Here is a 24,120-nt window from a genome sequence, read left to right on the forward strand (position 1 = left end):
TAGGAAATGTCTCCAGGTTCTACTAGGAGTGAGGAAGTCAGAAGTCTCGAGCTTGGTCTTAAAGGGTGAAAGCTATTTGCTAGGCAGACATCGGAGGCCTTGACGTGTCCAGCAAAGGGCTAGTTTCTCGGTCTTGCTGGAGCCCAGTGGTCCTTGGGGGGTGGGGGGTGGGGGGTGGTCAGGAGGAGGAAGGGAGCAGAGGTGGGGGTGCTGGGCACGGAGGGTCACCTGACCTTTCTCTCATGTGGCTTTCTCATATTACTGGGTCTCAATGCCTCAGTGGCTGGCAGAGTAGCTCGCACACAGTAGGTGCTCAATAAACATTTGCGGAATATGAGTGAGTGATCTTTCCCACCTCCCTGAGGGGTTCCTGGGCTTCCGGAGAGAGCTGTCTGAGCCTCCTCAGTCTCCAGATGCCCGGCAAAAAGGACGGTGCCAGGGAGGGACCCAGTGAGCACAGGGGGGGAGCTCTGGGCCCAGTAAGCACAGGGAGGAGCTCGGGGCCCAGTGAGCACAGGGGGCAGCTTGGGGCCCAGTGAGCACAGCGGGGAGGGGCTTGGGGCCCAGTGAGCACAGGGGGGGCGCTGGGGGCCCAGCAGCCAGCTGGCTGAGCAGCGGCCAGAGGCAGCACAGCTGGGCTGACCTGTCTCCTTCCGTCCTCGGCCCGCAGAGGCTCCAGCGGGAGAAGCAACCCAATAACCTGAACGATACCATCAAGGAGCTGTTCCAGGTGGTGCCTGGGAACGTGGACCCCCTGCTGGAGAAGAAGTCGGGGGGCTGCCGGCGCTGTGCCGTGGTGGGCAACTCCGGGAACCTGAGGGAGTCCTGGTACGGGCCTCAGATAGACGGCCACGACTTCGTGCTGAGGTGAGCGCCCGTCCCCTTAGCTGCTAGAGGTGCCTCGGCCCAGGGTCAGGAGGTCGAGACACCCCAGTCCTGGCATGGCCGGGCTCCCCCGTGGACCCTAGGCCCCCCCCCCGCCCCCCGAGGGCCTCAGTTTCCCCAGCCGTGCATCGTGGGAGGGAAGCGGACGAGCAGCGCCTCTCTGGACCCAGATGGGGAACGACTCGCGGGAGGAAGCCAGCGGGGCCGGGAGCTTGGCACGGAGACGCCTGGCGAGAGGGCAAGATTTATTTGAAGACTCCCGTTTAATCTTGAAAACTCAGTCCCGTTTTGCAGTCGAGGCCGTAATAAAACCGCATGTCTTTAATGTAAATTCGTTTCCCCGTCACCGAGTAAAAACAGATCCTCCAGGAAGACGTGTGTCCTGGGTTTCTTGTCATAATCTCCACCACACTGTGCGCTCGGCCCCTGGGGTCACGAGCGCCTCAGCGCGAGGACAGGCAGCAGGGGGCTGCTGCTCCCCAGGGGCCTTCTAGAACAGTCTCCCATTTCCGTGGTCTCTGCGTTTATGCCCTTAGACCCCTCGCCTGGCTTCTGGGAGCCTCAGTGTGCCTGGCGTGCAGCAGGAATATTCGTGGTGAGGGGCAGCGGGTCAGACAAACCTGACTTGGAGCCTGCCACCCGGAAGCTGTGTGTCCTGAGACAAATTCTTTGCCTTCGGGTTTCTTCCACCGGAAAATAGGGCCTCAGGACACCTCCCAGGCGTGGTTGGCATTACCATTAAGGTGTTAATGAGGTGCCTTGAGGGGCCAGGGTGGTGCCTTGTGCTTCCTAGGTCATCAGCAGAGACGATGGTCAGGCTCCCGTGAGGTCGTAAAAGAGAAACCGAGAGAAAACGAACAACGCAAGCTTTTGCGCTGCGTCTTAACGACTTGAGTCCCTTTTCCAGCTCAGGAAGCTGGGGCCCAGCCACGGAGGGTGAGGCACCAGAGGTGACATCACAGGCTTGTGGAGCTAAGGCTGACCCGTGCCCGTGGGATGCGACGCGCGACCTTCTGTCCCTTGTCCCCCAGGATGAACAAGGCCCCCACAGCGGGCTTTGAGGCCGATGTCGGGAGCAAGACCACGCACCATCTGGTGTACCCCGAGAGCTTCAGGGAGCTGGGGGAGAACGTCAGCATGGTCCTGGTCCCCTTCAAGACCACCGACCTGGAGTGGGTGGTCAGTGCCACCACCACGGGCACCATCTCTCAGTGAGTCCCCTGGGGGGCTGGGGTGGAAAGGCCCCTCCCTTCCCCTCCCTCCCCTCCCCTCCCCTCCCCTCCCCTCCTCTCCCTTCCCCTCTGGTCCCCTCCCCCCCTCCCCTCCCCCCCACACCCCCTCCCCTCCCTTCCCTCGCCTCCCCTCCCCCCTTCCCTCCCCCCCACCCCCTCCCTCCCCTCCCTCCCCTCCCCTCCCTCCCCTCCCCTCCCCCCCCCCGCAAGAGGGCTCAGAGGCCCGCCCTGAGCATGCCGTCCTAGCTTGAGAGCCAGGCTCGGGTTCCTAGCTCCCTCCCTCTTCCTGAAAGGAAGTGGCTTCACTGTCCTCATGGCCAGAAGCCTCCTTGTCTGAGGACCAGCCAGCAAGCCTGACGGATTGGGGTGCAGGAAGCTAGGGGCCGCCCTCCCAGGAGGGCCCTGAGGGAAGCAGGCTCAAGCAGGGGAGGAGCGAGGGGGCCAAGCCTGGGCTCGGCTGCCCTCCCACCCTGTCCCCATTAGATGAAACGTGAGGCCAGGTGGCGGGGCATTTACACCTTCACCTTGGGGCACACGTAACTTTGCAGATGGAAAGGGGGCGTTCGTGGGGCTCATCGGCCAGCGCCCTAGCCATGGCAATGTACGCTCTGGCCTCTGCTGCTCTCTGTGGTGTGGGGACTTGGAGAAAGTCGCCCCCCGCCCCCCACCTTTCTGGGGGAAAGGCGGCGATTTGAAAGTTCCTGAATTAGCCACGAGCGCCCTCTGGTGTCTACAGTGGGCCACTGCTGCAGGGGGACGGGGCTGTGGCGGGGAGGCCGCATCCCTCCCTCCCTCTCCAGTGTCCCCCAGCCAGAGCTGCGTGCAGGCAGCCTGTCTCCCCCACCCCCGCACCCGCATTAACCGCTCTTTCTCCCCTTGCAGCACCTACGTCCCTGTCCCCGCGAAGATCAAAGTGAAAAAGAATAAGGTGAGTCGAACTCGGCCCCTTCTCCTCTGAGCTCAGGCTCCTTTCAAAGGAGCTGTATGAGGCTGGAGAGCACCACCTCTCCCCTCTGCCGGCGCCTGGCTGCAGAGAGCCCTTGGGCCCCCGGGCCCGCGGAGGCCGTAGCCCCCACTCAGCTCCCCTGCTCCACAAACACCGGGAAAGTGTCCCCGAGTGGGGGTCCCGGACCAGCAGCGTCACTGGGGTCCTGTCACAGATGCAGAGACTCAGACCCACCCCAGACCTGCTGAATCAGACACTCTAAGAGGAGGGGAGGGGGCAGCGATCCGGGCTTTTACCAGCCCTCCAGGGATGCTGATGCCGGCTGCTCTTTGAGACCCAGCGCTGTGTGGCGTGAGCTTCTCAAAGCCAGACCTCCCCTCCTGCCTCCATAGCTCCATCGTCCCCAGGGGGCCCCTGGTAGGGGGGTTGGCCAAGACGTGGGCAAAGGGCGGAAGGACGGAAGAAGTGAAGTGTCCACCCCACTGGTCCTTTGCATATGCTGTCCTCTTCAGATGGTGAGGTCAAGATCAGAGAGGTCGAGTAACTTGCTCAGGAACACACAGCCAGTTTGTGGTATGGCTGGACCCGGGCCTCCAGCACCTGCCATTTGCACGGGTGCGCCGCCCAGGGAACGGGGGGAGCCCTATGTGGGCCCAGTGGGTACACGGGAAAGCCTCCCAGAGATGGCAGTCCCTTGAGGCCTGGCTGACTGATGACCAGGGACCTGCACGGTCCTCTGTTCCAGTCCATTCCTGGGGGCTGGCCTTAGGCTTCCTGGACATGCCTTCCCTCTACCGCCCGAGACGTCCCCTTCGCTGTCCTCGAAGCAGCCGTGGGGGTGGAGTCAAGGGCAGGTCTGATTCCAGGCACCTCCCAGCTTGGCCACCCTGGCTGTGTGACACCGGGCACAACACCTAGGCTCTCTGAGCGCGGTTTCCTCCTCTGTAACACGAGGAGAGGGAAAGCTAGCGCGTGGGGTCATGTCGTGGCACAGAGATCATTCGACGGGTGGGCGGCTCAGCCCCTGCGTTTTCCTGCCCTGTGACAGAGGCGTCCCTGACCCCGCCGCATGCTGTCCCCTGGAACCTCCCTGGCCTGATGTGAATGTTACCGGAAGTCCTTATCTCAGCCAGCCTTCTCCCCACCCCCACCCCCGTACTTTATTGCCTTTCTGCTTCATTTCTCTCCACGGCTCCATAGTTGTGTTCTATCTAGCACTCTCTGCCTCCGTGGTTAGGCCACCGCCGGTCCTTCCCACTAGGAGGGAAGGCCCACGAGGGCAGGGCTGCTGGCTCTGTTCGCTGCTCTGTCCCCCACGGCCACGACCGTGTGGGGCACCCAGCAGTGCTCACGAGGGGCCCTGTCCTCTCCCCGCAGATCCTGATCTATCATCCGGCCTTCATCAAATACGTCTTTGACAACTGGCTGCAGGGCCACGGGCGATACCCATCCACCGGCATTCTGTCCGTCATCTTCTCGCTGCACATCTGCGATGAGGTACGCCCGCCCCCCGTGCCTGCCAGGCCGCCCCACCCCGGGGGGAGCCCCTCATTCCGCGTTTCTCTGAGCGTCCAGGAGTGCGTCTGCAGTCAGTCTGACCCCCGGCCTCGCCTGGGCCCCGACGTAGCTCTTCTCCCAGAAGCTCCCGTTCCTTATCTCTGCTCTGGGCATTCCCGAGAACGTTGGCAGGGGCAAGGGTTCTGGCTCGCTCTGTGCAGGCTCCGGAGGCCGAGTCACAGCTGGCGGGTGGAGGCTCGGATCTGGGGGCAGAATAACGGAGCAGGTCGTAACGGGGGAGAGCTGGGGTCTCGATCCCGGCCGCTCTTAGAATCGTCCCCAGAGCTAAATCCCAGCACCCAGACCACACCCGGGCCCGTGTTCGCCAGAATTTCTGAAGGTGGAAACCAGGCACCCAGGGCTTCCACTCTTCACCGACACTGAGAACCAGTGATCTTGCCAAGTGCGTGTTGTGTTTCCCTTCGTGGGTCTGCCTGACCGTCCGCCAAGCCATGTTGATTTGGGGTGCTCACTGCCACCCCGGGCAGAGGAGCAGGGGGGCCACAACACCTACACCCTTCTTCCTCCCTGGCCCTGTGTCAGGCGGGGCAATCAGAGGTCACACACAGCCGTCCCCGCCCCTGCCCCACCTGGATCCTGGGGGACATCCAGGGAGGGGGGAGGGGCTGTTCTGTCACCACCCTCCCCGTGAGCCCGCACTGTCGCCAGAAGCCTGGGCTGTCTCTCCCAGAAGCCACCTCTCGTCCTCACCTCCACCCGGCTGCCTCAGAAATGCTACTCCCTTCTCTTCCCTCCTGCCCCAGGGCCGCTGTGGCCCTGCTGGCCTTCACAAGAAAGCTGTGCTGGCCAGCTGGCCACCGAGGTGTCTCCTGCCCCTGGTGGGGCCCCACCCTCCCAAATCTGCCCTCCCCGCTGCCGCAGCCCGGATAGCATTTCCTCTCCCTGGAGGGCATGTTCCTTCCTGGACATCTTCAACGCCTCCCCCGAGACCCAATTCAAGTGTCACCTGCCATCTCAGATCCCTTGCGTCCTTGGCCCTGCTGTCCTCTGTGCTGCGGGAGCCCTGACGTTAGCCCCCGTCCTCACTGGTGCTTGTGGTAAGTCACAGGCTCCAAGGTCTGAGACCTGACTCCTGAGTCCCTGATTTCCCCAGCACCCACCCAGGTGGCCCCGGTGATGAACTCTGATGTATTTATCGCAGTGCTTGGCACAGAGTAAGTTCTCAGTAAATGCTGGTCACATGTAGGAAAGGCCCCCCTGGCCACTGGCCAGTGAGGGCTCCTGAACCGCATGGATATTAGCCTCAGGGAAGAAAGAGTTCAGCACCTACCACCTGCCTCAACGCGGTCATTCTTCTTGGCCCATTTTCCGGATGAGGGACGCGAGGCTCAGAATAGCGGTTTGGCGCTCGCTGGCTCCACCAGGCAGAGCTGGGAGCCCTGCTGGCAACTCCACTCCCCCTCCCCAGTCCCAGGAGCCTCCCTCTGAGAAGAGGCTGTCCTGCCCCGGCACCCTCGGGGCCACCCACGCGCTGGCCTCCCGTCATGCCTTCTGGCGTTACACTTGACTTTTATGGAACTTGCTTTTGCTTCCCTGAGCCCCTGGGAGTTCCAGTAAGGAACCGGACGGGTTCTACGGAGAAGGGTTTCTAGGAGTCTTGGGAAGCATTGCCTACAGACTCGGGAGATGCCTGCAGGCTCCCCTTCTTAGAGGTTCTACCTGTGGCCCTGCCGTCTGGTTCTGACCTTTGCTTTGCCCCCGCAGGTAGACTTGTACGGCTTCGGGGCAGACAGCAAGGGAAACTGGCATCACTACTGGGAGAACAATCCATCGGCGGGGGCTTTTCGCAAGACCGGGGTGCACGATGGAGACTTTGAGTCCAACGTGACGGCCACCTTGGCGTCCATCAATAAAATCCGGATATTCAAGGGGAGATGACGCTGCAAAAGAGAACTGAGGCACGCCTCTCTGTGTCCAGCCCCAGCCTCTCGCTGGGGCCGTTCTGTCCTGGGAGCTTTGAGGGCCAGCCTCGGGGGTGGGGGCGTTCAGGTGCCCCTCGCGGCCTCCCGCAAGCCAACATTTGGCAGCGTCTGCTCAGCAAGGTCCCCGAGCCCCGCCGGGTCTGCGAAGGAAGTCTCAGAACTGGTCTTAGATGGAGAGGGCCCCTCACTGCTGTCCTGGAGCTGGAGGGAGGTGGGGAGATGCGGGGGAGGGTCCAGTCTCCAAACAGCGAGGTCTCTTTGGCTTCTGGGGAGGGGGCAGATACTGGGGACTCTGTGTTCTAAAGGAAAGGACAGTTTTCTGGGACGGATGGGCAGAGACTTTTCCTCTGCCCGGGGACCCAGGGAAGACCTCAGGACAGAGCCGTGTTGGACCATGTGGACACTGGGGGCAAGATGGCGCCTTTCTTTGCACGATGCCCGGCCCTTCCCTCACTTGGCTCGACAACCCCCCGCCCCCCGCCGCCCCGCTGTCGTCCCAAAGCTCATTTATGGTGGCCGGAGAGGCTCCCCACCCCGAAGGTCTTCACAGACACGTGGCAGAGTGTTTCAGGCCCCGGCAGATGTCTTCTTCCCAAGCCGATGTCCCTGGAACGATGGATCTTTGTGGCTGTAACCGTGGCTGAGAGCAGATCTGACCACTTCCGCGTGCCTTTGTGTCTGGGGAGAAATACGCGCATTGGCCGAAACAAGGCAAAAGCCTTGACTCGGGAGAGGGGACCCCCAGCAATGCCGCCCCCTTGCCCTGTAGCTCGGGGCATCTTTTCTAGTTTCCTGAGGCAGCGCCTGAGTTGGAGCAGAGCTAGGATGACGGGCAGTGCTGTCCAGAGGCGCGTCAGCCGTGGAACATCATTCTTGCTTACATTCACAGACCGTTGGATGTGGCGCCCATGACCTTCCAAGGCCACGCGTATAACCTCCACCAGCCGGCACTTTCCCCAGGAAACCCACGCTCTGGGCCACGTCCCTGCTGGCCACCTGCACGGTGTCCTGAGGGCTGCAGGGCCATCCCACGAACATGAGTTTCAGAGCGGGAGAAGACATACCTCATTCTCTCCCTCCCGGGCTGCTCTGATCTTTCCTCTTCAGCCTTCCTGATTATTTATTGATTTATTCTTTTAACTCCGCTGACGTCGCGTGCACTTTGTGGCTCTGTGGCTGGTCCTGACGGTTTAATTGAGCTTGTTCTTGCTTCGCCTGGCAGCCAGGGAGTGGGGGAGCTTGAATCTAGGTTCTTGGGGAGCTTCAGACTCGCGGTGGGGGGGCGTCTAGGGCTTGGGGGCTTGCCGGTGGGCAGATCCCAGGGTTTCAGGTTGGCAGCTTTGCGGGGTGCTCCGTACCTCCTTCCCTTCGGCCCCATCTTCCTTCCTCGTCGTTGTGGATTGGATTCAGTCTCGGGCTAAGAATCTCCAAAACAGAGCGGGACTCCCTTGGGGCTGGGTGGGGAGTGGGGTCACACGTATAGGAGGACAGTGGCTGTTGGCTCTAGTTCCTGACCCTTAATCAGAAAAACCGTTTTTCCTGTTGAGAGCATTTGCTAACAGGCCATGCCACCTTGAGGAGGCGTGACAGCTTCCCGGGGGAGCGTGAGGCATGCCGGTCTCGGAAGCCACGGGGCCTGTCTCCTGCGCTCTCGCGGCTCTCTGGCAAGCCCCGTTCTCCCGGCTGCAGCCCCTCCCTCTACAAACAGGGAAGGAAGCATGTTGTCAGCTCCAGGGCCGCAGGTGGTATTAGGCAGTTCCCAGGGGTCCCCAGAAATGGCATGCCGCGTTTGTCTCCCCCCAAGCCTGTGCATATGAGCATCGTCACCGGGAGAGATTCCTTAGCCTTTATTAGATTCTCAGAGATTCAGAATCCAGAATGTGTTGTATTAAAAAAAAAAAAAAAAAAAAAACCAACACACAAACGACGTGTGCCCGTTTTAAAGTCCTCCAAAGCATGAGACTCTCGTGACCGGTGAAGTCTCATCAGTCACTGTGAGGTCGTCATCTTGATCATCCACGCTCAGAGACTAGAGCAGGCATCTGTCGATTGGCTGATTGAGCCCAGGGACAGCCCTTGAGAACCGTGGCCACTGAGACAGGGAGCAGGGTGGACTCCCGAGCTCTTCCTGGGTCCATACAGGGCTGACAGGTTCAGGGCGCGCCGTTGGCTCCTGGGCGTTGCTGAGTCAGAACAGGTCCCCGTGGGGAGGAGGCGCAGGCTGTCCGGCCCGGCTGCCCGGTCCTGGCCGTCTCGCCCTCCCGCTAGGCCCGTTCAAGCCCGCCCGCCTTCCCATTTAACAGATCAGAAAAGCAGGACCGGGGGAAGGGAAGCGACTTGCAAAAGCGAACCAACAATCGTGACGGCACGAGTCAACCATTTTGAGCAAAACCAGGAAATCGTCGGCTCTCTGTTTAAAACATCCTGAGGTGGGCTTTCCCAGCTGGGTTCCGTCCAGCATCTCAGAGAACTGTGATGGGGGGTGGGCCTCTGCCTTCTCCCCACCTGGCTCGTCCCCAGGCTGCCCATGGTGGCCCTGGCAAGCCCTGGTGTCTGCCTTTTGCCGCCATCCCCCCAGTGGGGGAGAAACCTTGCTCCTCCCAGTGCCCCAGCACACGTTTGTGTTCATTGGCTTGGCAAGGTGTCTAAACCCAATACGCTCCAATCATTGGGACTGGGATCGAATGCGCTGATTGGCTTAAGCCAGTTAGCGTCTCTACCCGGGGTAAGGATGGCTGAGAGTTGGGCAAGACTGTTTCCCACAGAGCATTGAGTGTGCTGTGGGCGGGATAACGAGAAACCCCCAGCCAGAGGAGGCTCTCGAGTGTCCACCCCGCCCACTGTTGGACTCCCAGCCCAGGGCTCTGCCAGGTCCCCAGGCACGGGGCTCCTGGGAGGCCAGCCCCGGGCCCCAGGCACGGAGCAGAGGTGTCCCCGCCCGCAGTCATCAGTGCTGAGCCTAAAGCCAGAAAGATGGGGGCTGAGGAGGAAGAGAGATCTCGGCGCTCTCTCCAACCCCCAGTGAGCCAGGAGTCACCTCCTGCAAAACCAGCACCTGCTTCCACAGGCCCCCCCTGGAGCCCCTGCCCTTACCCCCTCCCCCCGTCAGGGCACAAAGCAGGGCAGGTTTGTAGCGTCTGGCCCCCAGAGCCATCGGGCAGAAAAGAAAGTTCTTAAACCCATGCCTTTTGAGACTCTGGCTTCAGCGGGTGTTGTCGGGCAAACCCCACGGGCTGTGCTCAGTGGAAGAAGCCAGATACAAGAAAACAGGACTTAAAATAGGGAAGCCAGACAAGAAGGTGGGGAGGGCGGTTCTCGTAAGTGCTGGGGGCAAGAAGGGCTGGGCCTCTGGGTCAAGGGTGGAGTGGAGTCACAGAGAGTATTTCGAGCCGTGACCTCTGCTTTAAGTGTTCTTGTCAAGGCAGCCCGAATGCAAAAACGGGAAACGGAAAAGAGCTCACCGTCCCCCACATGGGGAGCACCAGAAATGCTTCCTCCAGGGAAGGACAAGCCCCGAGTGGCCGCTGTCCAGCGACAGATGGCCCGCCGCTGGCCACGTGCCATCAGGAGCCGGCAGCTGCCCCTGTGCCACCCCCCCCGCCGCCCCCCAGAGCTCGGGGTTATCACTGTGTCCATCACGGACATCTGGTTGGAAGCAGACATGCCCACAGGCCATGTGGTCTGGGAGACGGAGTCAGCTTTCCGCTTTCTCTTCCTGAAGAACCTCCGCCTCTGGGGCACAGAGAGGAGAGGGTGCTGTGGCAGGAGGGGCAGAGACCCCCCCAAAAGTGGCGTTCACAGCTGGCATCCGGGCATTAGCAGCTTCCTTGCTCATTAGACGAGCGGCAATGTGCTTCCCACAAGCGTCCAGCCCACCCTCCCCCACCCCCCCCACCCCGCCACTTTCCCTCTCAGCCCGTCAGAGACCTGCACTGGTGTTGAACTTGACCCCCTGGCTCAGCCGCCCTCATTGGGCAGAACTCCCATTTGTGTCCACCTGCGGATGGCCGTGACCCCGACGCCAGCTCTAACCTGCCACCTCGCCCCCCCCGGAGGCGAGCGCCCTCCCCAGCCGCGTCAGCACGTCGCTGAACTCACGTCCAAGCCAAAGTTTCCCGAGCGCTTTCCGCTCCCTTGCGGTCTCGTTTGGTTCCTCGTCGTCGTCGTAAAATTTGCTTTCTTTTCCCTCTCGCCTCATGTTTGTTTTGTAGCCGAGTGCTAATCTGGATGCATTTGGAATGAAGTTAGCCAGAGTCCGCCTTCCTCAGCCTTTGCTCTGTTTTATTTATTGTTGGACATTTCCAATGATCCGAATCAAAGTGAATTAAAAAAAAAAGCTTTTTTTATCGTTTGGGTGTGTTTGTGGTGTTTCTGGGCGGGGGCGGGGCATGCCTTCATGTTGCCCCCCGCCCCACAGCTTCCGGTCAGGGGTTCTGCTCCGGCCTAAAAACGCCCCAGTGGCTCACCGGCTGAGGGTCTCCTGGCTCTGCGTCCGTCCCTACCAAGTGCCCAGAGGTTCAGGAAGCAGAGCATTAGCCTCTCAAATGCCACCGTGACTCTCACTGCTGTGTGACGATGGCGAACCACCTCACCTCTCTTACCCTCCGCTGCCCCATCCGCCAAATGGACATGACCATGCCAGCCGTCAGAAGGGGTGTGAGGTCAAGAATAAAAATCACTCAGGAGGCCCGCCCGAGGAGATTTGCGTCGGCCGCTTCAGGCAGTCGCTGAATGAGATAGCCTTGGCCGGGGCCCAGGGTGGGCGAGGTAGGGTTCATCTCCTCCCAATAAACAGGTACATCCGTGGATGAATCCCGAGTTTGATCCAAAGTCGGCACAAGTCTCTGACTTTGTGAATAGTCCAGAAATCCAGTCGTGGGGTTCTATAATGTAAAATTAGTGTAAATGGTGATAGTCCCCAATTCGTGTCGGCTCTCACAACGGCCTGCTGGGCATGAACTTGACTTCTCAAAGCGGTCCTGCGGAGCTGGTGCGTGGTTCCCGGGTTTCCATGTTTGCAAACAGGTGCAGAGCTAAAGCCAGACGAGGGCAGGGGTGGGGTTCAAAGCAAGCGTTCCCTCTGAAGGTCCGGGGCTCCCTGTCACTCTGCTGCCTCCCCGGGGGACGTCTCCCAGGCTGGGACCTTAGGGAGGTCTTCCCAAAGTTGTTTGGGAAGTTTGTGGTGAACTTCGGAAAGCAGCCCCCAGAGGCAGGAGGGGACAGAGAGGAACACAGGTGTCCTGGAGTCGGGCTGCCTGCGTTCCTACTTAGCTGTGCGACTTTGGGCATGTCCCTGAACCTCTCTGAGCCCGAGCTCCTTGTGGATAAAGTCTGGGTGAGGGGGTACCTACCCTAGAAACACGCTTGAGAATTAAATGAGTAAATGCATACCACAGTCTAAAGAGAATCTAGTGCCCAGGGAGTCTCCTGTAGATGTCAGCTGTTATTAAAGTCGTGAGGAGACGGGGCTCCTGGGTGGCTGGGTCGGTTAAGCGTCCGACTTCGGCTCAGGTCACGATCTCGCGGTCCGTGAGTTCGAGCCCCGCGTCGGGCTCTGTGCTGACAGCTCAGAGCCTGGAGCCCGTTTCAGATTCTGTGTCTCCCTCTTTCTCTGACCCTCCCCTGTTCATGCTCTGTCTCTCTCTGTCTCAAAAATAAATACACATTAAAAAAAAAAAAAATGAAAGTAGTGAGGAGAGAAGGAGATGCCAACAAAACCGTGAGGCCCCCTGGGGCACCCAGTCCGATTTCTTCTGCCCCCTCTCCTGCCCCACCCCTGCCGGGGGCTTTTGTGCTGCTTTCTTTCCAAGTGGTTTCTTCAACTCTTAACATTCCCTTTCCTTGTTCCCATCACTTGGCTAACCTCACCCCATCAGGGTCCCGCCCTCAGGTATTGTTAACATGCAGCCCGCTCCCTCCACTGAGACCCGGCCTCCCCCAAGTTCCCGCCTGGGCGAGCTCCCATTATAGCTGCAATGTGGGAAAGGGGCCACCAGGTGGCGACACGCTCAGCCGGGTGGGCGCTCATCCACCCAGTCCCAGGCCCACCGGCAAAGCCTAGGAAGGGGTAAGAATTAGCTAGGACCTTCCACGGGGAGTCCTGAGGACCTGAAAACGTGTCTTCAGGACCCTCGGGCACCTGCCCAGACACAGAGGACAAGAGCCAGAGCCCTCCAGGCCCAGTGCTGTGCACCCCACACGCCTCCCACAAACGTAGGTCTTCCAGGATTGGGTGTTGGGGACCCTGGGAAGGTCCCCCAGACACACCCCTCACGCGGCCCCAAACACACGCTTGGCTGCTCAGCAAAGAGCTCCTGGAACCAAAAAGAAGTTCCTGGGAAGAAGCGTTCTACCTGCTTCTGATTTTAAAACATGAGGACTTTTAAATACATGCACTGATTGAGAAAAGATGAACCCCACCTCAACAATCACGTTTTCCACACCTGCCACTCCCTTTTTAAAATTCTTCCTTTTGGGGCGCCTGGGTGGCTCAGTCGGTTGAGCGTCCGGCTTCGGCTCAGGTCATGATCTCACAGTCCGTGAGTTCGAGCCCCGCGTCGGGCTCTGTGCTGACAGCTCGGAGCCTGGAGCCTGCTTCGGATTCTGTGTCTCCCTCTCTCTCTGCCCCTCCCCTGCTCATGCTCTGCCTCTCTCTGTCTCAAAAATAAATAAAAACATTAAAAATAATAATAAGAAGAAGAAAATAAAATTCTTCCTTTTTCGTTACTGTTGATGTCCCACAGTGTTTAGGGGGACAAGTCTGCCTCAAAAGTCATTTTGCCCCCGTGTCCGTGAGGAAGTGCCTAGGAAGTGTGCCTGTCCTGTGAGACACAGCGTCACCCAGCAAGGTGGAGGGTGTCCCCGCTTCCTCTGGTGCCCGGCCCACGGGGGACCCCCTCAGCTGTCCTCACCACGCCTTAGGCAGTTGGTTTACTCACACCAGGATTCACTACAGGTCGCGTCACAAAAGGAAATGTTCTGTGTATTCAGAACCAAGTGAGGTCCAGGTCATGGGAGGTCCAGGGCACCTTTGCTGTAGGGGCCCGGTGAGGAAATGTCCCCCACTGATTCAAGGGTCCCTCTGCACCTGCTGGGGAAGGACCCGCCTCTGTTTCTGCTTCTGCTTCGTTCACTGATGCAACAACACCTGCCAAGTAGAGCCATCCCCAGGGCCCGGGTTCTGTCACCCCAATTCACGATCTCCATCCGTGGGATGATGCTGACAGATTCACGTGCCCCTGTCGCTCCCCTCCCTCTAAGCCCTCCCCCTCCCAGACCTGCCCAAGCCCTGGAGCCCCATAGAATAAGGTGAAGCCCTTCTGATCGTCCTCAGCTGAAACACTGGGTCCTCACAGGATGGCTGAATCCCAGGTAACCTGCTTCTCAGAGATGCTGGCCGCCTGCCCCACCTGACGTCTCGTGAGTACACGGAATAACTCAGACACTGGCCGTACTCAACCCCAACCCACTGCTATGGACCGGGTGATGTCCCCTACATTCCTATGTTGAAGTCCTGACCCCCAGGGTGATGCTGCTTGGAGGGGGGGCCTTTGGGAGGTGATCAAGTTTAGAGCAGGTCATGGGCGGGGCGGGGGGGGGGGCATGATGAGGTAAAAACTGCAAGGCAGCTCAGGAAGCCACCGTCCTGCTCGGCTCTGGGAAGTGCGCCCTTCCCCGATGTCTCCCCATCTCCGGGCTCCACGGGGCTCACTCCAGACTGGCAACCGGCAGGAGGCCGCATCTGGGGAGGAGATGGGCAAAAGACAACTGGAGTTTTTGCTGCGGTTCTAAGCCACGCCCTCCGATTCAGCCTGACCGCAGAGTACGAGTAGCAACAGGTTCCCGGATCAGCCTCTCTGTGAGCTCAGGCCTCACCGCGCCACGGTGGGACTGCGGCCCCGAGACCTCTGCCACTTGGACACAGAGACTTGGACCTTGCCAGGTTATAGACCAGGGAGGCTGTGGGTCTGGATGAGAAACCACAGGAGGTGAGTGGGGACGGTCTCAGGAGGAACAAGACAAGGGAGCTAGAAAGAACAGAGAGGCCACGGCTCCACGGGGCTGTGAGGTGTCCCCAAGGCCAGGAACAAGATGACTTCAGGGAGAAATGTGGCAGGAGCTGTCGGAACGGCCTTTGAAATGGAGCAGGTCTAGGTGATGGCGAGCCGGAAGGCGGAAAGGGGAAGTCGGGAGAGAGCAGACGTCCAGGGCCCAGGAGGGCAGGTGCTGTGTGTAAACAGGGACACTAGGGTCAGCGGGATAAGGGCACAAACTGGGCAGAAACACACTTACTGTAAAGTCCGCCAGGAATGAAGGAAAGGAGGCAGCAAGGTGGCAGGTGCCAGGAAAAGGGACAGTGCTGGTAACCGCAGGGCAGGTGCAGAAAAAAAAAAAAGTTTGGGGACAACGGGTGAGAGGGTGAAGTCCAGAAACATCCACGTGGACCCATAGGGACGCAGCGCTCACCCCAGACGCTGCTGCTGGGAGCGAGAGGAAAGTGACCATAGTCTGGGAGGGTAGCAGGGTCCTCAGGACCCTCAGACACGCCTCACAGGTCAGGGCAGCGAGCCTGCCTCTTCGCAGGGCCAGGGCGCTCCCCGCGTGTGGCTGGCACACTTCCTGGAGCGCGGAAGACCGAAGCCAGGGGTTGCGATGGCTATCGGCCCAGAACATCTTTTCTCAAGGCTTCCAGAAGGGGTGCATACCTATTGGGAAAACTATCGCCTCGGAGGCCTGGACGCCCTGAGGGTGTCTGCAGAGCCGCAGATGTCCAGGGCGCCTTCCTGTGGGTACCCGTGACTTCCGAGAACTCCTTCCCCTCCGTGTTTTATAATATTTGAACTGGCTTTCCTGAAACTTTAACTGGAATAGGGAGCTCTGTGTGGTGTAGATCTGTAGATTGCTGGAAGGTCTCTCCCCACCGGAGGCCCCCCAAGAAGAGGGCTTGGTTGGATCATAGACCCCCACAGGCCCCAGGGTCCAAGACCCGGATCCAGACGTGGAGCTTCTCTGTGATGTGGGAATGAGGATTCCAGACTTGTCTGCCTCGGGGGATTGTGGGGGAAACTAACACACTTTAGGTTTACATGCATTGCGTTTGATAAGTACTCACCTAGGGCCACTGGGGGGCAAGATGAGGTCTCTGCCATCCGAAGACCTCAGTCCAGTGGGGGGACAGGCAGGTAGCCAGACAGCGGCAACACCAGGAGAGGTGGGAGATTCTTAATGACCATGGTTCCCTTCTGCACCCTGTCAACATGGGCTAAGTGCTTTGCCTACGTGAATTTCCTTGAATCTTGCGGCAATTCTGCCAAGAAGCACAATCCCCCCAGGAGAGGAGAATTTAATGAGGAGACAGTCTCCGGGAGGTGAAGAAACTTGCCAGCAAGGAAGGGGTGCACCCAGGACTTTAAAAGCAAGGTACTGAGCTCACGAGTCCTGGCTAAGAATTAAACATCTCCGTTCCCTACAAGAGTGTGGGACCAGGGGACTGTCGGCTTTGTTCTAGACTGAAGCACTTTGGAGATGAGCCCCCAGGGGCTGGTCCCAGGTGGTAGAGCCGGTCCTGCCCTGGGAAAGCCCAAGCTGTCCAAAGGCTCCCCTTCTGACCCGCCAGGAGCGCTGGCCCGGCCACCTAGCAATGGTGGCCACCAGAGGGCGCAACGGACCCACCTTCGGCAGGATTCCTTTCAACACTGCGTTTGGTTGGGAGCCAGACAGCAAGCAGTTGAAAAGCACATGAGAAAACACACACACACCCATGTGTAGGCTGCAGCCTCCTGGGGCTGATGACCGTGGGTCTGGGCCGTGGAGGCCCCAGGACAGCCTGGGGGTACGGACCATATTGATTCGTTTGTCCACGTTCGTTGAGTGCAGAGCTCCGTGACAGCCGTGGGCGGGCAGTCATTTCTGTGCTGTCCTGATGTAACCGTCTTGTGTTTCCAGTGGAGGTGGTCAAACCAGCCATGGGAAGACACCGTGACACGTGGCTACAGGAAGTCAGGGTTCTGTGGAGCACAGGGCCTGAGCGTGTCTAGGGAGATCAAGGAAGACTTCCTGGAGGAAGAGGCTGAGCCGTGAGGGGTAAGGATGGTCACCCAAGCAACGGTGGGAGACCATGCCAGGCAGAGGGACGAGCACGTGCAAAGGCCCAGAGGCGAGACAGGGTGTGGCACAATCACGAAGCGGCAGATGCTCCGTGACACCGAGGCAGGGAGGCAGGAACGAGAGACGGGGGTCGGAGCAGCGGGGTCCAGGTCTCTTGCGAATTTGGGGGGGGGTGGATTGGGCTTTATTCTCAGGAAAACAGAGGGCACTGAAGGGTGCAGCCCAGAGCAAGCGGGGAAGCCCAAAGTGCCCCCTCCAGAAGAACACTTGGTGTGGCGGTTGGACGCATATTTACGTCACATGCGCACTTGACAAAGTGCCCCACATCCTTGCTCTTGTTCAGCAGCACCCGGCCAGGAACAGGGGAGCAGACCCGAGCTGATGGCTGAGACAGGACAGCAGTGAGTCAGAGACAGACAGGGCCGGGACTCAGGATGGGGAGCTCTGCACTCCCCAGCTCTGCACACCGTCCCGCTGCTGGCAGGGCTGGGGGAAGGGCTTGGGGGGGGGCGTCTCCCCAGTTGGACACTGAGCCCCTCGTGACCGAGACCATCCCGCATTCCCAGAAGTGAGCGGAAAGCCTGGTCCAGGAGCACGATGCACGTGTGAGGGATCGGAGAGGTTTGAACGGAACGGATGGGTAATGGTAAGGCCCGAGCTTCCATTGCTCAGGCTTTGTCACGGCCAAGACTCGGTCAGGCTTCTAGGCACTCCCAGGCCTCAGGGTCCCCTGAGTGGGTGGGAGACACGGATCACCCCAAGGATGACCGGCTCCGTTATTCCACAAAGGGACGGTTTGCAATGCTCCTCTGTGAACCACCCAGGCATCCCCAAGGAGTTGAAAACTCCTGAAAGTTTTGAATGGAATCTCTTACTGAAATATAAAGTCATTTCTCTTTCTCTGTGGAGGTCGGGGTAGGGGGGAGGGAGAGAGAGAAGAAAAAGAAGAAGAAGAAGAAGGGGAAGGAGGGAGGAGCAGGAGGACGAGGAGGGAGGGGGAGGGGGAAGAAAGAAAGAAATGAAGGCAGGAAGGGAACAAGAAAGAAAGAAGAACCCAGTAATTTATTCTTCCTCTCCCTCCCTCTTCCTTGCAGGTGTATTTTAACAGAGTTGCCATCACAGAGGATGATCTATTTTTACATTTTACTGGCTTGTTATTTTGCAACCATTAATTTCCACATTGAAATGTGCGAAAACTTCTTAGCAGAGTTTCTAGAATATAGTTAATGTCCAAAAGAAAAGAAAGAAAGAAAGAGGGGGAGGAGGAGGAAGGAAGAAACAGAAGGAGGAAAAAAGGAGGAGGGAAGGAGAAGGGCAGATGGGGTGATACTAAATCTATCTATACATGACACTTTTTTATTTTTTTATTTTTAATTTTTTTTTTAATTTTTTTTAATGTTTATTTATTTTTGAGACAGAGAGAGACAGAGCATGAATGGGGAAGGGTCAGAGAGAGAGGGAGACACAGAATCCGAAGCAGGCTCCAGGCTCCGAGCTGTCAGCCCAGAGCCCGACCCGGGGCTCGAACTCACGGACCGTGAGATCATGACCTGAGCCGAAGTCGGATGCTTAACCGACTGAGCCACCCAGGCGCCCCACATGACACTTTTTAAAAAAAATTATTTCTAACTAGTATTAAAAATAAATTCTTTTTAAAAACCTACAGATTGGGAGAAATTATTTCCAAATCGCATACCTGATAATTTCCAGAATATATAAAGAATTCCCACAACTCAACAACAAAAAGGCAAGCAACCCAATTACCCGTTTAAAAACGGTCAAAGGATTTGAACGGATATTTCTCCAAAGAAGATACACAAACGGACAAGGCCCTCGTGAAAACATGCTCAACATCGTTAGGCGTCACTCTGATGAGATTCTGACTGCACACCCGGCAGGATGGCCGTGAACCAAAAAGTCAGAATACGACACGCGCTGGCAAGGACGTGGAGAAATCAGACTCCGGGTGCCCCCCGCTGGTGTGAATGCAAAATGGTACGCCCGCTGTGCCACACGGCTTGGTGGCTCCCCCAAAAGTTACACGGAATCACCGTATGACCCAGTAATCCTACTCGTAGGGATGTGCCCCCCAGTAACCGAAAGTAGGCATGCCAACACATGGACGTGAATGTTCTCAGCGGCACTATTCACAAGAGCCAATCGGTAGAAACGACCTAGGCGTCTCTCTACCTATAAGAGGGTAAATACATGTGAAGAAGAACCGCTTTTTATGGATGTGGAAACCAGGGCTCAGAGTGAATAAAAGGTTTGCCCCAAGTCTCTGGGGTCTTAGCAGCAGTGGAAAGATCAGAAGCTGATTCCTTGACTGTCCTGCTTCGGAGAGAACCCTAGGTCTGCATTGCTGGGCCCATGGCCAGAGGTCAGGGGGCTGGTCAGGTGATACCTCTGGTCACATTCTTCCACAGGCTGGACCTCCTGGGAAACCTAGTCCCAGCCCCCCACCCCTCCCACCCACCTCTGGCTTTTCTGGGCTCCTTGGCCCGGCCACACGGATTGCCTCCTCTCCTGCTTTTGTGCTGTCGGCCAGACTGGTAGGGAGCAGGCTTCTGGAAAGGCCCTGGAAAGGCAGCTGCTGCCCTCTCGGCCTTGGCTGGAGGATGAATCGGCCCTTCCCTCCTCGCACACCCCATCCTATGCCTCATCAGGCTTCTAGAGCCCCAGGACAGCCACCACGCTTATCTTACCAGAATTCTTTCTTTGCCTTTCTGTCTACCTCGCTCCACGGGGAGCTCTCAATCAGACACGTGTGAGCTCTCGTGCCCCGTTGCGGTGCCTGGCAGTGAGCCGGTGCTCGATCGTGTGGGCCGAGTGAAGAAAAGGCATCGCTTTAAAAAATGAGGGATGAGGGGCCCCTGGGTGGCGCAGTCGGTTAAGCGTCCGACTTCAGCCAGGTCACCATCTCGCAGTCCGTGAGTTCGAGCCCCGTGTCGGGCTCTGGGCTGATGGCTCAGAGCCTGGAGCCTGTTTCTGATTCTGTGTCTCCCTCTCTCTCTGCCCCTCCCCCGTTCATGTTCTGTCTCTCTCTGTCCCAAAAATAAATAAACGTTGAAAAAAAAAATTAAAAAAAAAAAATGAGGGATGGGGTGCACCTGGGTGGCTCAGTCCGTGGAGCGTCGGACTTCGGCTCGGGTCATGATCTTGCGTTTCCCGAGTTCGAGCCCCCCATCCGGCTTACTGCTGTCGACACAGAGCCCGCTTCAGATCCTCTGTCCCCTTTTCTCTCTGCCCCGGCCTGGCTCGTGCACACTCTCTCAAAGAAAAAAAAAAAAAAAAATGCAGGATGGATGGACAGCTGGGTGAACAGAAGTGTTGAGACAGAATGGGAAGGAGGATCAGCCTAGAACAGAGGCCACTTCGTGCTAAGGTTCAGGTGTGCCCAGAAATACTGTGGTATTTGCCCGATTCTGCCTTCCTCCTCCAGCGTCAGTGCCCACGGTCCTCTCTGCTGTTTACAGCTCTCGCCTAGAGCTGGGAGCTGAGGCCACCAGCTCCGTGTTTAGGAAGGTGCGGTGACTTATCCAAGGCTCCACCACCGATGGCATTGCTGTCTGGGCTTGGAAGGTCTCTGTTCAAATGCAAAACTGACCCCGGAGACGGAGCCCCATAGGTCTGGGTGCTCAGGAAGTCTTTGTTACCTGGGGGTAACAAAGGGGATCTCGTCTCTGGACTAAGACAGGGTTCCCTTTAAGGAGGTCGGTTCTCTGCAGTGCGTTCCCTCCACCCCCCGCCCCTGCCACTGTGATAGCTCTGACGTCAGTTCTGTACTAGCAACCTCCTTAAGATCTTTCCTGCCAGGGAAGGCAGCCCGAGTTGCCAGTGAGACCCAGGGTATTGGCCTCTTGCCAACCTCTCCAGCCTTCTGTGTCTCGAATTGCCCCTTCTTCTCTCTTTCCCTCTGCCCCATGCCCTCCTGTCCCCCCCTCATCTCACCGTCATCCCCACTTGCTTTTTCCCCTCACACGCCTTTCCTGTGTTCTCCGTAAGACCCACTCCTCCTCAGTCCCGGTCCCTGCTGTCTCCTGTCCCCGCTGGGCTAATGACAGTACCTTGATCAGCGCTCAGGACAACTTGGTGAAATGGTGTGGTTCCCTGCCCCTCTTACCTCCCCGTCGCTCGGTACACAGAGACTCGTAACTTTGTACCCTGAGCGCTTAGCACACTGCCCTGCTTTGGGCTGGTTCTGTGATGTATATAATAACAGCCTGCACTTCTCGGGTGCCGAGTGTGGGCCAGGCACTGAACCAGGGCTTCACGTGGACATGGGCAGGCAGGGCTGCTCCTGGCCCATTACATATAGAAGCGGTCTGGAGCAGTGAACAATCCACACAACCGTACTGTAGACGTCACCATCATCGTCATCAGCACCACCACCATCTACGTCACCCTCCGCCCCGTTTTATAAATGAAGGGTAAGATGGATAAGAGAGTTTCAGGAACTTGCCCTAAGTCACAGAGCTAATAAATGCCAGAGCCAGGATTTGTTTGAATCGGCCATCTGGTTACAGGGTTCCAGCTCTGAACTCTTAGGTTCTGCTGCTTTCTACCATGCTTGGCTGCCAACATGTGTGTGGTGGGTATCAGAAGGAAAGATGTGATGCCTTCAGGAAGAGCAAGAATGAGAAGGCATTTCAGGTACAGGCATCATCAAGAGCCTGTGGGTGTAGATCAAGATGGCACCCCTTCCGGACCCAGCGGTCTGGATGAATTGATGTCGCCCCTGGTTCTCTGACCTCCACCCTTCTCCCTACCTGCCCGGAGGGCCGGAGCACCTCCTGCTGATGTAGCAAAGACCTGACCCTGACACATACTTCCTGTGCGGCATTTGGGCACATTTCTTAATCTCTCGGAGGTTCAGTGTCCTCGTCTGCAAAATGCGGACAAGAATCGCGCCTTCCCCATAGTTTGGTTAAGGATTGAATGACACAATGCCTCTGAATTGCTTAACATGGTTCCACAAACATTGCGAGGGATCAAGAAACAGTTGAAGAGGTCGAATATATATAGGTTTATTTATTTTTGAGAGACAGAGAGAGAGAGAGCAGGGGAAGGGCAGAGAGAGAGGGACAGAGAGAGAATCCCAATCGGGCTCCACGCTGTCAGTGCAGAGCCTGACGTGGGGCTCGAACCCACAAAACAGTGAGATCATGACCTGAGCCGAAATCAAGAGTCGGACACTTAACTGGCTGAGCCACCCAGGCGTCCCTTGAATATATTTTTGGTAAGTATAGTATATTGAGTATATATAGTATATTGAGTATATTTTTGGTATAGTGCAGACACACTTTACCCTCGTCTACTCTGTCCCAGAGGACTGGCTCTCGCAAACTACATTTTCCAGGCCCACTGGCCCATGGGTGGGAGGCCCTGGCTGGGGGGGAGAGAGAGCAGGAGGAGGGGGGGAGCTATGGGGTTCCTCCCTCTTCTTCGGGCAGCGTCTTTGAGGTGGCCTCATCCCTTCCCTGGTCCCAGTCCCAGCGAGACAGTCCCTGACAGGGTGCGAGCCCCAGGGGGGCAGCCTCAGCCCCTCGCCCCCCGGTGTCAGCCCCTCCTCCCTCATCCCCCAGCCCAGGGAGAGATGCTGTCTGTGTTGCAAAGCTCCACGATGCCTCCAAGAGCCTCAGGAGTAGAGTTTGCCAGGATTAGTCAATTAAAAAAAACCAGGAAGTCCCGTTGAAGTTTCATTTCAGCCAGACGACATGCCATATTTTAGGGGGAAGTATCCCCAGATATGCAGGGAACATACTTACGTGGAAAAAAAAAGAAAATCCTTGTGTATCTGAAACGCACATCGAACTAGCCTTCCTGCGTTGCATCTGGTGGCCCCACACGTGAGTCCTCTCAATTCCTCAGACACCATCGCACCTGACTCTCCGTATTAATTGTCTCTGTTAAACTTCCCGATAAGGGGTCTTTTGTCACCGGATCAGATGCCGAGGCCAGCGTGAGCCAAATGCGTGTTCCTGGAATCCAAAAGCGACCCCCTTACCCCAGCCTTTTATTCACCTTGTAGCTCCCCGGGAGTTCAAAAAGGAACACAGAATTTGAAACGGACGTTAATTGAGCAGACGTAAATGCCAGCCACCGGAGCCCTTGGCAGAGATAAAACACTTTGCTCTCTTAATCGCTGGCATCAGAACACCTCTCAAAGAGAAGTTCTGTTTAGGAAAATACCTTCACGAGCCACTCGGGGTGGAATCGGGGACCCCGAGGGCAAAGAAAACCAACAAAAGAAACGGCCTGTGCCAGGCTTCGGAAAAGGAGGGGAATCTTTTTTTGCCGCAGAGGGAGCGGAGGGCAGAGCTGTCCCGGTTGCTGCAGGACTGGAGGGCAGAGCTCTCTGGTAAAGGAAAGCCCCAATTTTATGACGCCCAGAAATTCTGTCGGGGATTGGCACGGAGCACAGGGAAGGCTGGCTTGCGTCTGCTCCACAGTGGCTGGGACGACTCAGTGGCACGTCTGTCTCCCCGTGAGGTAGCTGGAAACGTCGAAAGCCATCTGTGCCTGCCAGTTTGGTGGCCGATGTGGCCTCAGCTGGCGCTGCTGACCAGAGCATCATCCATCACGGCCATTCCGTGCGGTCTGGGCTTCTCCACGAAGGGAATAGGACTTTTTGCACAAAGCGCAGGGGTCCAAAAGCCAGTGTCCCGGTGGGCCGGGCAGAAGCTGGTCTCGGACCAGACTGACCTAGTCTCGGATATAAGGACCACTCCCTCCTTGCCCTGTCTGGGGGACGGGACTGCCCACAGTCGGGAGGCGGAGACGGACCGCTCCGGTGGAAGGGAGGGTGGTCAGGTCACATAACAGGAGAGCAGGCACAATGGGAGAGCTCGTCGACCATGGAAAAAAGCGCCATCTGCCACAAGGAGGGAGAGAAGAGGAGGAAGGGGGGAAAAGAAACCGGGAAACAAACGTGCGTTTAGAACAACATGTGGCCGGAAATGGAAGTGAAAGACGGGAGCGGAGAGACTTGGGCGGAGGAGTCGACGGGGAGGCCCTAGAAATTTCAACTAGGTCGCTGACTTCCTTTGGAAGCTGGAGGCATCGCTGCGGGGTCACGTCCCCGTCCTCTGCCTCCCACGCGCTTCAGTCAAGTACCCCGGGCCCACCCAGGGCCTGGGCCGGCGTGTGGCTGTGCGTGCTTGTTCGTGTGCACACAGAAAGGGGTGGGGCTCCACGGGTGACGTGTCGCGATGCTAAGAGGATGGAATGAAGGCTCTCAGACTTCATGACCCGGCAGCAAGGACAGTGACTTGCCAGTAACTCTGAGCCCTTGAGCCCGAGTCACCGGGAATTTCCAAAAAACTTGGGGTGGGCTTTGGGTTTGTCTAGAGTGCAGAACGGGGAGTCAGGCCGATTGTACTCACTCATTCGCTCGTCTGTTCTTTTGCCCAACAAGCTTGGGGTGTGTCAGAGACCGTGGTTGGAGCTG

At 57.9% G+C, this 24,120-nt stretch overlaps 1 protein-coding gene across 5 annotated transcripts in view; it reads left to right on the plus strand.

Annotated features, from left to right (window-relative positions):
• ST3GAL1 (ST3 beta-galactoside alpha-2,3-sialyltransferase 1) overlaps positions 1–8,452 on the plus strand; it is a 94,424-nt gene extending 85,972 nt beyond the window's left edge. For all 5 annotated transcript variants that reach the window (XM_045453590.1, XM_045453593.1, XM_045453591.1 and 2 more), the window contains 5 exons: positions 671–867; positions 1,917–2,096; positions 3,000–3,045; positions 4,441–4,560; positions 6,346–8,452. In XM_045453590.1, coding sequence (XP_045309546.1) covers positions 671–867; positions 1,917–2,096; positions 3,000–3,045; positions 4,441–4,560; positions 6,346–6,519 — 717 coding nt within the window. In that variant the 3' untranslated portion in view covers positions 6,520–8,452. The remainder of the gene's footprint in view (positions 1–670; positions 868–1,916; positions 2,097–2,999; positions 3,046–4,440; positions 4,561–6,345) is intronic.
• The last annotated feature ends 15,668 nt before the right edge of the window (positions 8,453–24,120 follow it).

Source organism: Leopardus geoffroyi, chromosome C3 (genome assembly GCF_018350155.1).
Source record: "Leopardus geoffroyi isolate Oge1 chromosome C3, O.geoffroyi_Oge1_pat1.0, whole genome shotgun sequence".
In the NCBI taxonomy this organism is placed as follows: domain Eukaryota; kingdom Metazoa; phylum Chordata; class Mammalia; order Carnivora; family Felidae; genus Leopardus; species Leopardus geoffroyi.